The sequence below is a fragment of the Podarcis muralis genome, chromosome 8 (genome assembly GCF_964188315.1).
Source record: "Podarcis muralis chromosome 8, rPodMur119.hap1.1, whole genome shotgun sequence".
Lineage (NCBI taxonomy): Eukaryota > Metazoa > Chordata > Lepidosauria > Squamata > Lacertidae > Podarcis > Podarcis muralis.
In genome coordinates, this window is record NC_135662.1 from 365,936 (window position 1) to 379,783 (window position 13,848).

Here is a 13,848-nt window from a genome sequence, read left to right on the forward strand (position 1 = left end):
CCCTGCTATGCAAAAATCTCCAAATGAATCTGAACTTCAATGTCTAAAATCCCTAGTAGAGGACAAGGATCCTGAAGTCACATTAAAGGTAGCCAAATTCTGTGCGATTGTCATAAAACTTAGGGAACATGCTGTGCTATCATAATGATTAAGTTTTTAAATGATAATTTTAGGTTACCGTATTTTTTGCACCGTAACACTCACTTTTTTCCTCCTAGAAGGTAAGGGGAAATGTCTGTGCGTGTTATGGAGGGAATGCCTACGGGTGGCATGCCTACGGATTTTCCTCTAAAAACTACGTGTGTGTTATGTTTGGGTGCGTGTTATAGAGCGAAAAATACGGTATATGTTAGTGACTAAGTTTTAATTTATATATTTTTAAACTGTTGCTATATCTGTATTGCCCCTGTTATACCTAATTGCAAATTCAAATGTATCCCTATCTTGTTTTATGACTTCTTTGATATTGTATGTGGGCTGGAACTGGTCTGGGACAGAAATAATAAATTCAGCAGGCACCTTCAGCTCCGTCCTGGTGGCCTCCAGGGCCTTGAGGTCAGAGGGCACCGCTTGCACATCCTTCAGCTGCTCCTCGTACTTGCGGACCAGCTCCTCTGCCCCTTGCGTGCTGCGGATCACCAGGTTAATGGTCTTCAGCCTGTGGGGCGAGAAGAGGGGAGCTGGAGGTTTGCGTGGGAAGGGAAGGAGAGCCCAAGCAGCCTCCCATTTGCTCCAGACACCCGATGGCAGCGTGCAAAAGTTGTGACATGGGTGGTCGCTTAATAATAATAGTAATTTTATTATTTGCACCCCAGCCACTCTGGGCGGCTTCCAGCAAATATAAAAGCAGAATAAACATCCAACATTAAAAAACGTCCCTCCACAGGGCTGCTTTCAGATGCTGCATTTATTTGTGATGCAAATGAATGGCTGAATAGGAGAATTTTATGGGTTTGGCACAAAAGAAGGCAGCGCTACGTCAATTCAAAACAGCAAGAGAGCAAAACCCAGCCAGAGTGGCAGCGCCATGCAAAAAGGGCTGGAGCAAGAAAAAGTGATTTGCCTGGCACCAAAATGACCTTCAGGCAGGTGCTGAGATGCTGCAATGGGGGTTACTACTGAGAAGGCACCTCCTGGCCCCCTGCCATCGCTCACCTGGCGAGGGCACCCACAGAAGGGCCAGGGGGGTGGCGAGGTCAAGGACCAGGTGGGTCCATGTGGATGAGGCAACCTGCTTCCCCTGCGGAAGAAGAGCCAAGAGGCTCTCACTACCCACCCCACAAACATCCCTTCCTCACAGGTTCATCTCCCAAATGTTTTCACAGGTTGGGCGAACACAGACCAAGTCCAGTGAAAGAGCCAATGGGAGAAAGGAGACAGTAGACGGAGGATGCAAAAGCAGCCCCACTGTCCGGGCAGCAGGTGCAGAGAAGGGCACCCACAAGACCCAAGGGAAGAGGGCACCAAAGGCCTCAGGAAGCGGAAGCAGCTCCTGGCAACTCCCAGCTGACCAGGTGGGCGGACAGAGTCCCAGGTGAGAGGAGGACCTACTTTTCCAGGTAGATGCTGGAGAGGCTGTACACCTGGTCCATCTTCTGCAGGGTGATGTCCAGCTCCGAGTGGAGGGTGGGGGCTGAGCTGGCCTGCTCTGGTTGTGCCAACACCTCCTCCGTCTTGGCGCTGACTTTGCCCAGGTTCTTCTTGATGCCCTCCAGTTCCAGGTGGATTTGCTAGAGGGAGGAGAGAGGCAGAGGAGGGAGCAGAATGAAGCCCGCAGTGAAGCCACAAAGTGGGGGCAGGATCCGCAGTGGCGGTAGCAGCGTCAGACTTGGCAGCGGCTGCTCTCCTGCCAGGGTAGGAAGGGATGCATGGGGGGGCAGTACCTGCTGGTCACTGATGCGCTGGGCACACTCCTTGGCAGGGTCCTTGTCCAGCGGAGAGCGGATCTTGTGGATGGTGCGGGACTCGCAGCCCTCCAGCTGCAGGCGGATGTCCTTCAGCTGAGAGATGAAGTTCCTGCAGAGAGACTCCTCTTGCTCCCCTGCGGCCCCAAACAAACCAAGCCCAGGTGAGTGGAGGAGCAGGCAGACACAACTTCCATTGTGGGGAAGGGGCACAAGGGGAGAGAGGGGTCTCCTGGGCCAGGCCTCCAAAGCCAGCCTGTGGGAGGAAAGGGGGCTGGCTGGGGTCCAGCTGAGCAGGGATGGAAGGACAGTTTGAGAAACACCCTCTGCCTGCAACACCTCCTATTTGGGGACTTCCCTGGCTTTTTTTCTGGCCCACGTAGGAAAAGTCTGGAAAGTTAGCCTTGGTGAAGACTTGACGTTTTCATCCCAAAAAAAGTTTTTGATTTGAGTTTCCATTGAAATGAGGCTGTATTTTAATATTTTAATATTGTATTTTAATTTTGTTTTGAAGTTGTATTTCAATTAATTTGTTTTTATATCGGGTGTTAACCGCCATGAGCCCAGTCTTGGCTGGGGAGGGCAGGGTATAAATAATTATTGTTGTTGATGTTGTTGTTGTTGTTGTTGTTGCCATGGGGGGCAATTCAGGAAGGAGGGAGGGCACATAGAATTGTAGACTTGGAAGGAACCCAAAGCAAGACAGAGGCAGCCCCTCAGGAACCGGGGAAGCAGGCAGGCGGCCTCAGAAGATCATGGGATCTCTTGCATTGGGGCTTTTTAAGCAGTGGTTGGGTGGCTGCCTGTCTCTAGCTGCGCCTCCTGCCTCCTGAAAGGGGACCCAGGAGATTTATTTGGCTGCAGATGCCAGGGAGATCCCTCCCCTCGAGTGGGCCTCCCCCCCCATGGAAGAGCCACGGGGCCCCTTTCCCGGGGCGCCTCACCTTTCTCCAGGCCGCGCAGCAGCATCTCGTACTTCTGTGTGCAGAGGGTGTATTCGCGCTCCACGTGCAGCCGGTCATCCGGCAGGAAGTTCTGGGAGTCCTGGCTGTTGCGCAGGAACTCCTGGTAGTGGGTCTCCAGGCTGCGCAAGGTCTTCCGGTAATCCTCGGGGGGCATTGTCCGGAACTGGGGGAGGCGGAGAGGCCAGGTCAGGAGGGGGCTCTTCCCCTCCCCCCTCGAGCCCAGCTTGCGGGCCCCACACACCCACCCCTCCCTCCCACCCACCCCAGAGCTCCCTTAGCCCCCGGTCCTCACTATGAGCAGCGACCAGGACTGGATCTGCTGGATGTCCCTCTGCAGGTACTGCCAGGAGAGGAGGCTCTGCATGTCGATGTGCAGCTGGTGCCAGAAGGTCAGCAGGCTCTGGTGGCTGCCCTCCAACCTGCAGGCAAAGAGGAAGAGGAGGCTGCAGAACCGTCTTGGGGGCTGGGAGTTCCCCTGGGTCGCCTGCCCCAAAGAGAGAGCAGAGCGGGCAGAGAGGCAAAGTGCCCCCATGCCACCCCCAGAGCCCAAGGAGCAGTACAGCAGCTCTCCTTCTCAAGTGGGGCCGGGGGGGGGAGGGCAGAGGCCCTGGGGGTCTCTATGGATGGGCACTAGCTGTCATGGCTCTGCTTTGCAGCGCTTCTGCACCCAGAGGGCGTTGTGCCCACATCCTGCTTGTGGCTTTCCCACTGAGGCAACTGGTTGGCCACTGTGAGAAGAGGAGGCTGGGCTAGAGGGGGCCCCTGAGGGCCTGATCCAGTTCCTGTGGTGTTCGCGTGAGTTTGCGGCAGTGGAAGCTTCAGCGATATCTCTCTCTGCTGATATGATCCAAGAATTTAATCATGGTTTCTAATCTGCCCCACACGCCCTCAAGGAGAAAGGAAAGCAAGGGGGTTGGGGGGTGGGGTGAGGCTGACTCACCTGCTGACGGCCTCCAGGGCCTCCTTGTTGGGTGGGGGCACCAGGAAGCAGATGGAGGGCACAATGGCCTCGCTCCCGGCCACGTTCAGCACCTTCCACTTGTACGGCTGGGCGTTGCTGAGGAGGGTGCAGGAGTCGCCCTTGTGCACTGTGATCTGGGGGGGGGGAGGAAGTGAGCAGCCTCAAAAGATGTACCCCAGACCCAGTTCGCCCCCCCCCCCCGGTTTCCAGACACGTGACCCCCACACACACTCACCTCCATCTGCTTGTAGTCGCAGACGGCCTGGAGAGGCAGTCGTCCCTTGAGGGTCGTGCTGGGGCTGCGTGGCTTCAGCTGGACAATGGCCTTGGCTCGCTTGGCCAGCCCGGCCAGCTGACCCTGGTACTCAGCCAGGTGCTCCTTCTCCTCCTGGCATGGGGGGGGCACAAAGAGGGGCGGCAGGAGAGGAAGAGTTAGACTCACAGGGAAGTAGAGCTGGAAGAGACCCATAGAGCACCCTAATCCCTGCAGGATACGGGGGTGTTACCGAAATTTATGTAAAGGTTGAAAGGAGGCTTTCCCCTTCCAGCAGACATCATACAGCGCCCCCTCACCAGTATCAACACAATCACTCCTGCAAATGTCCCCACAAAACACTTCATCACACAGTTTCCTCCTATCTCTATTCAAAGGGCCTCTACTGCACATTACCAAATGCAACAATTCACTGATAAATGTATCTAAGTAAAGTGGTACCTCTGGATACGAACAGGATCCGTTCCGGAGTCCCATTCACATCCAGAAGTGAACACAACCCACGACTGCACGTCTGCGCATGCCACGATTCGCCGATTCCGCACATGCACGTGATGTCATTTTGCGTTTCTGCGCATGCGCGAGTAGCGAAACCCGGAAGTAACGTGCCCCGTTACTTCCGGGTCGCCGCGGAGCACAACCTGAAAGCGCTCAACCTGAAGCACATTTAACCCGAGGGATGACTGCACTGGCTCAATGGGAAAACTTTAGAAAGTCATACAAAATCGCTCCAGTATCAAATTTGCGCCATTCGACTGTTCAGGAAAGGAATGGCTAGCAAGGGGGGAGTCTGGGATGTGGGCAGCCATGATCCCTCCAGCCTGAGACCACATACTCAGCAGACCCTCCAGGAATGGATTGAGTTCTCGGACCTGACCGGGAATACCAGGAACTTGTAAATATCACTCAATGGGTGTTTGGTGGTGGGCAAGAAGGGTTGGGGAAAAACCTTCTGCCTGAAACCCCTCCCGGTTTGTGACATATGCATGCTGTATCTATGATGTGTGCATGATGCTTCACCAAAGGTGTTTATAGGAAAAAGGGAAAACTTAGAAAAGAGGAAGCATCCCTTTTTGGGGGGCTTCTTCCTGCTTCTCCACCGCATGGAAGTCCTGTTGCAAGAGTCTTGAATAAAGACCAGGCCTACTGGCCGCTGTTTTGCTTCTATACTCCCGGCTGGTGTCTTTGTTTGGCTATCCAAGTGAGCCCAGGGAGTGTCCTTTGACGGTGCAAATGCATGCCAGGTGGGGGCGCAGGGGGCGCACTCACGAGGGAGTCCTGCAGCAAGTCCTCCAGGCGCGTCACGGTGATGGAGCGGTCGCAGACAAACTTCTTCCGCATGGTCTCCTGGGTCTTGCGCAGGAATTCCTCCGCCTCCTTCACGTCGGAGAAGAACTTGGGGAGAGGGAGAGGGAGAGGCGGGTGAGGAGATGCCCAGCTGGGTCTGGCAAGAAGAAAGCTAGCCAGAGGTGCCCCCCTCCTCCCCAGGGACAATTGGGGCCCAAGAGCATCCGCAGGAGGGCAGCTGGCTGGCTGCAGGGGAGAAGGGGAGCAGCCCAGCCCCAGAGGAGTAGCGGGAGTCCTGCCCGGCCAGCCCCCCGCCCACTTACCTGGAAGTAGGCGGTGTTCTCCTTCAGGTGGGCCTCAATGCAGCAGCACAGCTGGAGCATCCAGCTCCATTGGGTCTGCAGGGCAGCCTGGAAGGCCTGGAAAAGGGGAGAGAGAGAAGCTCAGCCCTGGGGCAGGAAAGTGGGGTGGGGCACACCCACCCAGCTCAGCTCCCCTGTGTCTTGTGAGACATTGGGGGGGGTGGCAAGAGCCACACACACCCCCGGAGAGATAATGCCAGGATGTGGCTGCCCGCCGAGGCCTCATGAGGCCCACGTGGCAGAGGCAACCACAGCCATCACGAGCTGCAGCCGTCATGGGACCCACTGGCAAGCCTCACTCCCCACCGGGCCCCGATCCTTCCTGGCGGCGCGCCCAGCCTCACCTCCACAGTCTGCTTGCCCGGGTGCTCCTCCCTCAGCAGCCGGTCTCCCGTGCTCTGGATCTCCTTGATCTTCCGCTCCCGCTGCTCCAGCTCCCGCATCAGGCCCTGGAGGACGGGGCAGAAAAGGCACAGTCAGAGGGCAAAGGGCGGCAGCCCCCCAAGCCACCCCCCACCTCCCCAAGAGGATGGGGCCTTACAGAGTAGCTCTCCTTCTTGGCGGCCATGTTGCTGTTGCGCTCGCTCCAGTCGTAGTTGACCTCCTCCTCCTCCTTCTCGTTCAGCCACATCAGCTCCTTGGTGGCAGCCGCCACAAACGCCTGGAGGCTCTCGAGGTGGCGCAGGCGGGCCTTGGAGGAGTTCTGCAAGGACACAGCAGGGACGGGGTCAGGCGCCCGGCCTGCCTCTGCACGCGCACAGGGGTACCCACCCTCTCCTCCTCCTCCTCCCTCCGGGGACAGCCTGCCCTCGCCACCCTGTCCTCCAAGCTGGGATGGGGCCAACACCAAGGAGGGTCCCAAGGCTGGGCTGTGCAAGGCAGAGAAAGGATTTGCCCTCTTTCCTTCGTTTGCCTGGGCTCTCCTGCCCACAAGCCCCATTTGGCTTCTCTTCTGAGCGCCAAGACCCACATTTTGGAGGACAGGCACACACAAGGAACAGTGTCCATTATTATTATTATTATTATTATTATTATTATTATTATTATTATTATTATTTAGCAAATGTATATACTGCTCTTCATCCAAAGACCACAGGGCAGTTGACAACATCAAAATGCAAAATGCACAAATTTTTTTTTACAAAAATTAACCCCCCCTCCCAACAATTTAAAAGGCCACAGACTGCTTATTTAGCCAAAGGCCTGGAAGAAGAGGAATGTCTTTGCCTGGTGCCTAAAGATATGCAATGAAGGTGCCTGGCAAGCATCCCTGGGGAGAGCATCCCACAAGCGGGGAGCCACCACAGAAAAGGCCCTCCAGCTCTCTTGTGGAAGAGGCACCTGAAGAAAAGTCTCAGGTGACGATCATGCACAGGGTCCAGGAGGAGAAAGGAGATCCTGTTCATGCCCTGGAGAGACCGGGATCCAGCCCCTCCCCCTCCCTGCCCTCAGCCCACATGCTCCTCACCAGCAGCTTGGCATACTGCAAGTCCAGCTTGTTCAGGCAGTCCCGGTAGGCACTTCGTGGGCCGGGGGAGAGCTGGGCCTGGGGGGGGGCAGAAGGAAGGAAGAAAAAGGCCGAGAGTTCCAGTACAGGCAGCAGACACACGGCAGACACAAGGGCAGGCCCATAGCACCACCCCACAACCCCCCTCCCCTTTGCACGTGAAATTGGGGGGGGGCAATGGAGAGGGAGCTGCCTCTGCCTGGCACCTTGGGCACGGCATGCCCACCAAGTGGGGGAGGCATGGGGGAACTATTTGGCTTCTCCTTAGACACCCCTGCCTCCAAGGCAGAGCCCAGGCAGAGGGCAAAAAGGATGTTCCCTAGAATTGGTTCTGAGCAGTGGAACGGAGCTTACAGTCCTGGGGACCAAAAGGGGAAAACCCACATTTCAGAGGACCTCCTACCCCCCAATAAAACTTTCCTCCTTTCAGAGGGACAATTATGGTGGGTGCAATAATATTATTCCTGTTAATAATAGGCAAAGGGGTCAGGGTCCCATTTCTGTGATTCTTGCATTGCAGAGGGCTGGACTAGAGGACCCTCAGGGGTCCCTTTCAACTCTAAAGCCAGGCAGTGCCGCGGGGAGGGCAGCTGGCAATGGGGGGGGGGCCTCACCTCATCCGCTCTTGCCCTCTCGATCTTGGCGCGGAACTCCTCGATGGACTGGTGGAGTCCGCGGTGGCTGCCCAGCTGAGACTCCACGGTGGGCAGGTCCACGCCCCACTCGGCCGCGTTCAGGCGCCGCTGGTTGTCCTCCACCCAGGCCAGCAGGTCCTGCAGGTAGCGCAGGGTGACGTCGTCCAGCTCCTGGCGCGGCGGGCGCTGCGTGACGGGCACCGTGACCTGGGCGATGGGGGCCGACCCAGACTTCAGGCGCAGGTTGTATTCTGTGCGGATGGCCACCAGGCGCTCGTGCAGGCGGTAGACCCTGCGGGAGGAAGGGGGCGGTGAGCGGGGGCAGTGGGGGAGTCGCCTGCCAGGGGGCACCTCCTGGCAGCAGCAGCAATGGGGTGCATTCAGCGGACTAGATGCTGGGTGTAAGTTGCCACAAGGGGGCGCTAAGCACCTGCCTTCACATTCTGGGGAGGGGACCCCCTGCTCATGCCAGACACCCCTTGGCACATCACTGAGGAGCATTCACCCTGCACTACCACCTGCTGCCATCAGGCACAGGGGGGCGCTCTTGGCTTGTGCAGAGCAGCCCAGGCAAGCATGGAGTGAGCAGAGGCCCGTGGGGGCCACAGGAAGCCCCGCGGGGGCCGGAGGAGGAGCAGCGCTGCTGACCTGCGGTACATCTGCTCCCCTTGCGGGTGGCGTCCATCCTTGAGCGCCTGCACATCGTTGAAGAGCAGGCGGATCATGGCATCGGCCTTGTCCAGGTCGCGCTCGATCTCGGCCGACTTCTGGGGCGCCTTCCCTGCAGCCAGCAGGCGGATGTCCTGCGGGGAGAAGGGGAAGCAGCTCACCAACCGGCCCTGCAGAGCAGACCGCCCCAAGGTCCGGGGCCCAAGCAGGGGCCCAGCCCGCAGAAAGGGCCTCTCACCGACTGCAGGAGGGTGTCCGCCTGGTTGAGGTGCTCCTCGCAGAGACCCGACTCCATCTGAAGTTTGCTGACAATGCGCTGCAGGCGCTCCAACCTGGAGGAGGGAAAGGCGACAGGTCAGTGCTGATCCGCTTGCGCCCCCACCTCTGGGCATCTCCCACCGGCCTCCCCAGCCCCCCCCCAGCAAAAGCGGAGCCGCGGGGCCCACCAGCAGCTGTTCCTGATGCTGCTCGCGGCTGCCTCCCCGGCCGGACTCTGCGGTTCAAGCTGTGCCGTTTCCTGAAGAGATCGGCGCAGATGAGTCACCAACCGTGTGTTTCCCATTAAAGCTGGGCTGGGCTGGCAGCCGGTTGGGGCGGAGGGGGGAGAGGGAGGGAGGGAGGGGGAGGGACCCAGCCGGACTCTCGTGCTCCCTCCCCCCCCCCACCAAGGAAGGAGGGAGTGGCACCCTCTCTCTGTGCCTCCGCCCCCCAGGCAGGCGGACTCCCAACTGCACAGCTGCCCCACCTCTCGAACTCGGAGCGCAGAAGCTTCTCCCGCTCCAGGATGGCCACGTGCAGCTTGCCCCACTCCTTCTCCACGTCCAGAGGGTGGTAGCCGGGAGGAACCTTCAGCTGCCCAGACTGGACAGACGGCTGCCACGGGGGAAGAGAAGCGAGGAGACAACGGTCACAGGAAAGGCAAATCAGCTGGACAGCCTGCACTGCAGGGGCTGGACTAGATGACACGTGGGGTCCCTTCCTACAACTCTATGCTCCGATGAGCCCCAAGGGGCCCATACGTGTGTGCCCACATTCCTGGGCTGACCTCCCCTGCTGGCCAAGGGCAGCCAGACCCCACCTGGTGCAGGTCCAGAGCCAGGATCGCTCCACCTCCTCCAGGCCCAAAGAGAGAGACGCTGGAGAGCGTTGCACTTGGCACCTTCTGCCTGCCAAGCAGCAGCTGTTGTTTTTTTCCTTTTCCCCTCATTGTGTTTTTACTGTGATTTTATTGGTGTTAGCCGCCCTGAGTCCGGCTCTGGCCGAGGAGGGCGGGGTATAAATATTATTATTATTATTATTATTATTATTATTATTATTATTATTATTATTATTATTTCATTGCGCTGTGGGCCCCCCTTACCCAGAGCTTCAGAGTCTGCAAACTGCCAGGGGAGGGGGACTGGCCTCTGAAGACCTAGACCTGTCCCACCCCACGGCCTAAACAGGCCCCCCTTTAAAGGATTAAGCAGCCATCAAAGGACATTGGCCAGATCGCAACACAGCCCCCACCCAGCGCTACCCCACGCGCGTTTCCCCAAGCCTGCCCCATAGCAAGATGGGGAGGGAAGAGAAGAGCCCCTCTCACCTCCAGAGACTGGTAGATGGCCTTGGAGCGGTTCTTGTCGGCCTCCTTGGCGGGCAACTCCGTCTCCTTGAACTTCAGGAACTGGCGCCACAGGATCTGGGGTGGGGGGAGGAAACGGGGGTCAGCGGGGGGGGGGGACGGCAGAGCGCAGGACTCTCCAGGGCTTGTGGGCAAAGGCTGGCACTGCCCCTCTCCAGCACAGGAAAGAGAATTAGGAGTGGGTCCGTTCCTTGGGGTCTCCTTAGCTCCCTATGGCCCACACTGACTGGCAGCCGTGGCTCTCTGGGGGTTCAGGTAAGTCTGAGTCTGGGACGTCTTGCCTGTCCAGCCGCTGAGAGATACCCACAATCCTCCTGTTCTGCTTTTCTAGTGGCTTCCTAACTTGCAGCTCCTGCCTTGCAGGACTAGATGACCCCCAGGGTCCCTTCCAACTCTACCATCCTTCGATTCTATGGCAGCCCAGGGCCAGAGAGGTATCCGGAGGCTGTTGGGAGGCGCTCAGCCTGGCCCCCTGGACCTCTGCCAGAGCAGCCCATAAAACTCGCACTCCTGGGCCTCCTTCCCCTGGGCACCCTGCCTGGGCACGCCTGCCCTAACGCTGGCAGCCGCCAGGATCCTCTCATGACCAAGGAGGAGGGAGCACACGGCCTGCCCTTTCATCTGGTGCCAGCCAGGGAAGGGGGAAGGGAGCTGAGGAGGGGAGCCACCGGCCCGGCCCTGACTCAGGAGACCCAGCCTGGAGGGACAGGCTTGGAAGCAGGCGACTGGGGCAGGGCCAAGGGGGAAAGGTCGTGGGGGGCGTCCTGCCAGGGAGAGCCAGGTTGCGGGGGCAGAGCAGTGGGGGCTCAGGTGGGCCCAGTCTTGGTGGGAGAGGTGGGCTTGGGCCAAGATGGGGGGTGGATTACCTCGATCTCCTCAAAGCTGGAGGGGAACTTGCGCTCCTCAAAGACCACCGTGTGATGCCGGATCCATTGCAGGAGCAGCGTCACCACCTCATAGTACTCCTGCCAGCGCAGCTGCAGCTCCTGGAGGGGCGAGAGGGAGATGTCAGAGGAAGGTCCCAACCCCAAGCCCCCCCTGGCCTCTTCTGCCCCCCAAATGCCACCCACTCACGTTGGCCTTGACACCGTCCACCACGTCGGGCACGCGAGGCATGGCGTCGTAGAGAGAGGAGACGTAGGTGATGATAGACTTCTCGTCGGGCTGAGGAACGTCAACGTCTGCAAGAGGGCAGGAGAGCGGCCGTCAGCCCCCAAATGCCCTCCACAGAGGGGCCAGGCTGTGCCCACTTGGCCACCCACACAGGCGCCCACTCCCCTTGAGTTGCAACTCCCCAACCCCACGATTCTCCTGCATCCCTACGCACCTTCCGGGTCCAGCAGCCGCGTCACTCCCAGCTCGTGGTCGGCCACGGAGAAGGCCTGCTCCAGGTTCTCCACATTGGTCTGGCGGTACACTTTGTTCATGTCAATCAGCATTGGCCTGTTGGGGGGAGAGGAGAGGCTTCTGAGCTGCCACTCCTGAATTGCAGGGGGGCAAATCCAACCCTTTTGAGGGGCTTTCAACTTTGGGGGGGGGCAGCAGCACATTTGGAAATCTAAGGGACAGCGATGGACACCAAAGCAAACCCATTTTGACAGTAGGAAAACTGGCAACACTCAGGACTGCCCATCCCTAACAGGCAAAAGACCCATCGCCCACAAAATATTGAAAAGGGCAGGGAGTGATCTATCTGACTGGGGAGAGCCTTGGTGGGGCAGCATCCCAGACGTCGGAAAGGCTGAAGATGTCCCACAGGAAAACAGGCATTTGGCCTCCTGGGGTGTACAACAACAACTTCTTCTTGAGTCCCCAAAGGGGGGGTGTTCAGAGGAAGAAGAAGAAGAGTTTGGATTTGATATCCCGCCTTTCACTCCCTTTAAGGAGTCTCCAAGCGGCTCACATTCTCCTTTCCCTTCCTCCCCCACAACAAACACTCTGTGAGGTGAGTGGGGCTGAGAGACTTCAGAGAAGTGTGACTGGCCCAAGGTCACCCAGCAGCTGCAGGTGGAGGAGCGGAGACACGAACCCGGTTCACCAGATTAGGAGTCTACTGCTCTTACCCACCACACCACACTGGCTTTCTGTTCAGGGCAGGGGCAGGCTGAATTTAGAAGCCTGGCCCAGCCCCCTCCCCACAAATTGCAGCAACAGGCTGCTCAGTGCTGGGGCCAAAGCCGGGGGGGGGGGGGAGATGCCTTGGATCAGCTCAGAAGCATCTCCTGGCAGCAAGCAGCAGCAGGCAAGCGCCAGCAAGAAGCAGGAGCCCAACCCAAGGGAGGATCACACCTGGCTGTATCCTTCTAGGTAAGCCCCAACAATCCCGGCCAGGTGGCAAGGAGCAGGAGCCGCCACACGCCAGGCGGCAGAGCACAGAAAAAACTTCCCGCTTTGCTCAGGTAAGTGAGCCAAGCCATGCGGCAAAGGGGAGGGCAAAAGAAAAACAAAACCAAAAACCAGAGTAAGGGTGGGACTGAGCAGTGACCACCTCCCTTAAGCTGGCAAGGAAGCCCCCAGCTGACACCCCCGTACACAGTTACAGGAAGGAGAGGGAGGGGAGCGCAGGGGAACATGGGGGGGGGCTAGGAGACCCTCCTACATTTCCTGGAGCCGCAGTGTGGAATGGACGGAGTAGAGGGAGCCGCTGACGTTCCGGCCCCCTGCCAGCGCCCATCCTTCTTCGCCAGCCCCGTTGGAGCGCGGCAGCGTCTGTGCCCGCAGCCCAGAGTCCACGGTGGGCACCTCCTCACAGACCATCACCACCCGCTCCTCCTTGGCCCGCAGGGATCCAGACCCCACCAGGCCCCGGCGCCCGGCCCGGCGCCTGCCACGCAAGTGCCCGCTCATGCCCACGCGCTCGGAGGAGGGAGCAGCAAAGGCGTCTGCTGCCTCTGGCCCCACTGCACTCCCTGCTCCGAATGGAGCGCGCCGGCAGGGTGGGCCGGATCCCCGCCCTGCTCCCAGCCACGTGTGGGAAGGTGGGGCAGGCGGGCGTCAGGCTCAGACTTGTTGCAGCTTTGCAGATCCGCCATTGCCATCCGGCCCACCGCCAGGACTGCTCTGCCAACAACCTTCTCCCTGAAGGGCCCACACTCTTCCAGGCTGGGGCTAGGGTGGGGGGAGAGGTGTTCCCCACAATTCTTGGGGACCCGGAGTGGGGGGAGAAGGGGAGCACAAAAGGTGCAGGAGGACAGCAGCCCCCCCCGCCTTCTCCCCTGCTCCAGGCCACCTCTGAGCAAACAAGCCCAGCCAAGTGGGTGCAGGCAAGCTCTCATGGGGGGGGGGGGAGAGGAAGGGGGGGCAGGAGGAGGAGATGGGGCAGAGCTAGAGAGCAGGGGCTGCAGTCCCACAAGCAACGCCTGCACTGCTCTGCATGGAGGCCCAGGGCTCACCCAGAGGGAGAAGCAGCAGAGGGGGCCATTATGCCCCTGGCAGACCACCGAGAGCCAGAGTCAGGCCGGCTGAGACTCTAGTTGCAGGGATGGAAGAGAATTGGGGGGCTAGGAAAAATGCGTGCTGCCCCCCCTCCTTTCTACTCTCAATATTCAAGCACCTTTCTGAAGAGAAAGGATATTTGGGGCAGCAGGAAATGTGGGGCGTGTGGGGATTGCTTTCCCTTTCCTCCGCTGCCTCCCCAGATCTCCTTCCCCATTTCGTCCC

The 13,848-nt window shown here is 58.9% G+C and overlaps 1 protein-coding gene across 1 annotated transcript in view; it reads right to left on the reverse strand.

The window, feature by feature from the left end:
* The window catches only part of PLEC (plectin), a 134,601-nt gene that overhangs the window by 75,396 nt on the left and 45,357 nt on the right, over window positions 1-13,848 (reverse strand). Inside the window, exons 7-26 of the mRNA XM_077933604.1 lie at window positions 11,516-11,631; window positions 11,263-11,369; window positions 11,055-11,174; window positions 10,150-10,245; window positions 9,310-9,437; window positions 8,803-8,896; window positions 8,544-8,698; window positions 7,875-8,187; window positions 7,222-7,299; window positions 6,295-6,456; window positions 6,098-6,202; window positions 5,715-5,810; window positions 5,374-5,499; window positions 4,066-4,218; window positions 3,810-3,964; window positions 3,162-3,288; window positions 2,849-3,032; window positions 1,884-2,041; window positions 1,552-1,730; window positions 520-658 (exon numbers count right to left, since the gene is read on the reverse strand). Of these exons, the coding sequence (XP_077789730.1) occupies window positions 520-658; window positions 1,552-1,730; window positions 1,884-2,041; window positions 2,849-3,032; window positions 3,162-3,288; window positions 3,810-3,964; window positions 4,066-4,218; window positions 5,374-5,499; window positions 5,715-5,810; window positions 6,098-6,202; window positions 6,295-6,456; window positions 7,222-7,299; window positions 7,875-8,187; window positions 8,544-8,698; window positions 8,803-8,896; window positions 9,310-9,437; window positions 10,150-10,245; window positions 11,055-11,174; window positions 11,263-11,369; window positions 11,516-11,631 (2,791 nt within the window). The remainder of the gene's footprint in view (window positions 1-519; window positions 659-1,551; window positions 1,731-1,883; window positions 2,042-2,848; window positions 3,033-3,161; window positions 3,289-3,809; window positions 3,965-4,065; window positions 4,219-5,373; window positions 5,500-5,714; window positions 5,811-6,097; window positions 6,203-6,294; window positions 6,457-7,221; window positions 7,300-7,874; window positions 8,188-8,543; window positions 8,699-8,802; window positions 8,897-9,309; window positions 9,438-10,149; window positions 10,246-11,054; window positions 11,175-11,262; window positions 11,370-11,515; window positions 11,632-13,848) is intronic.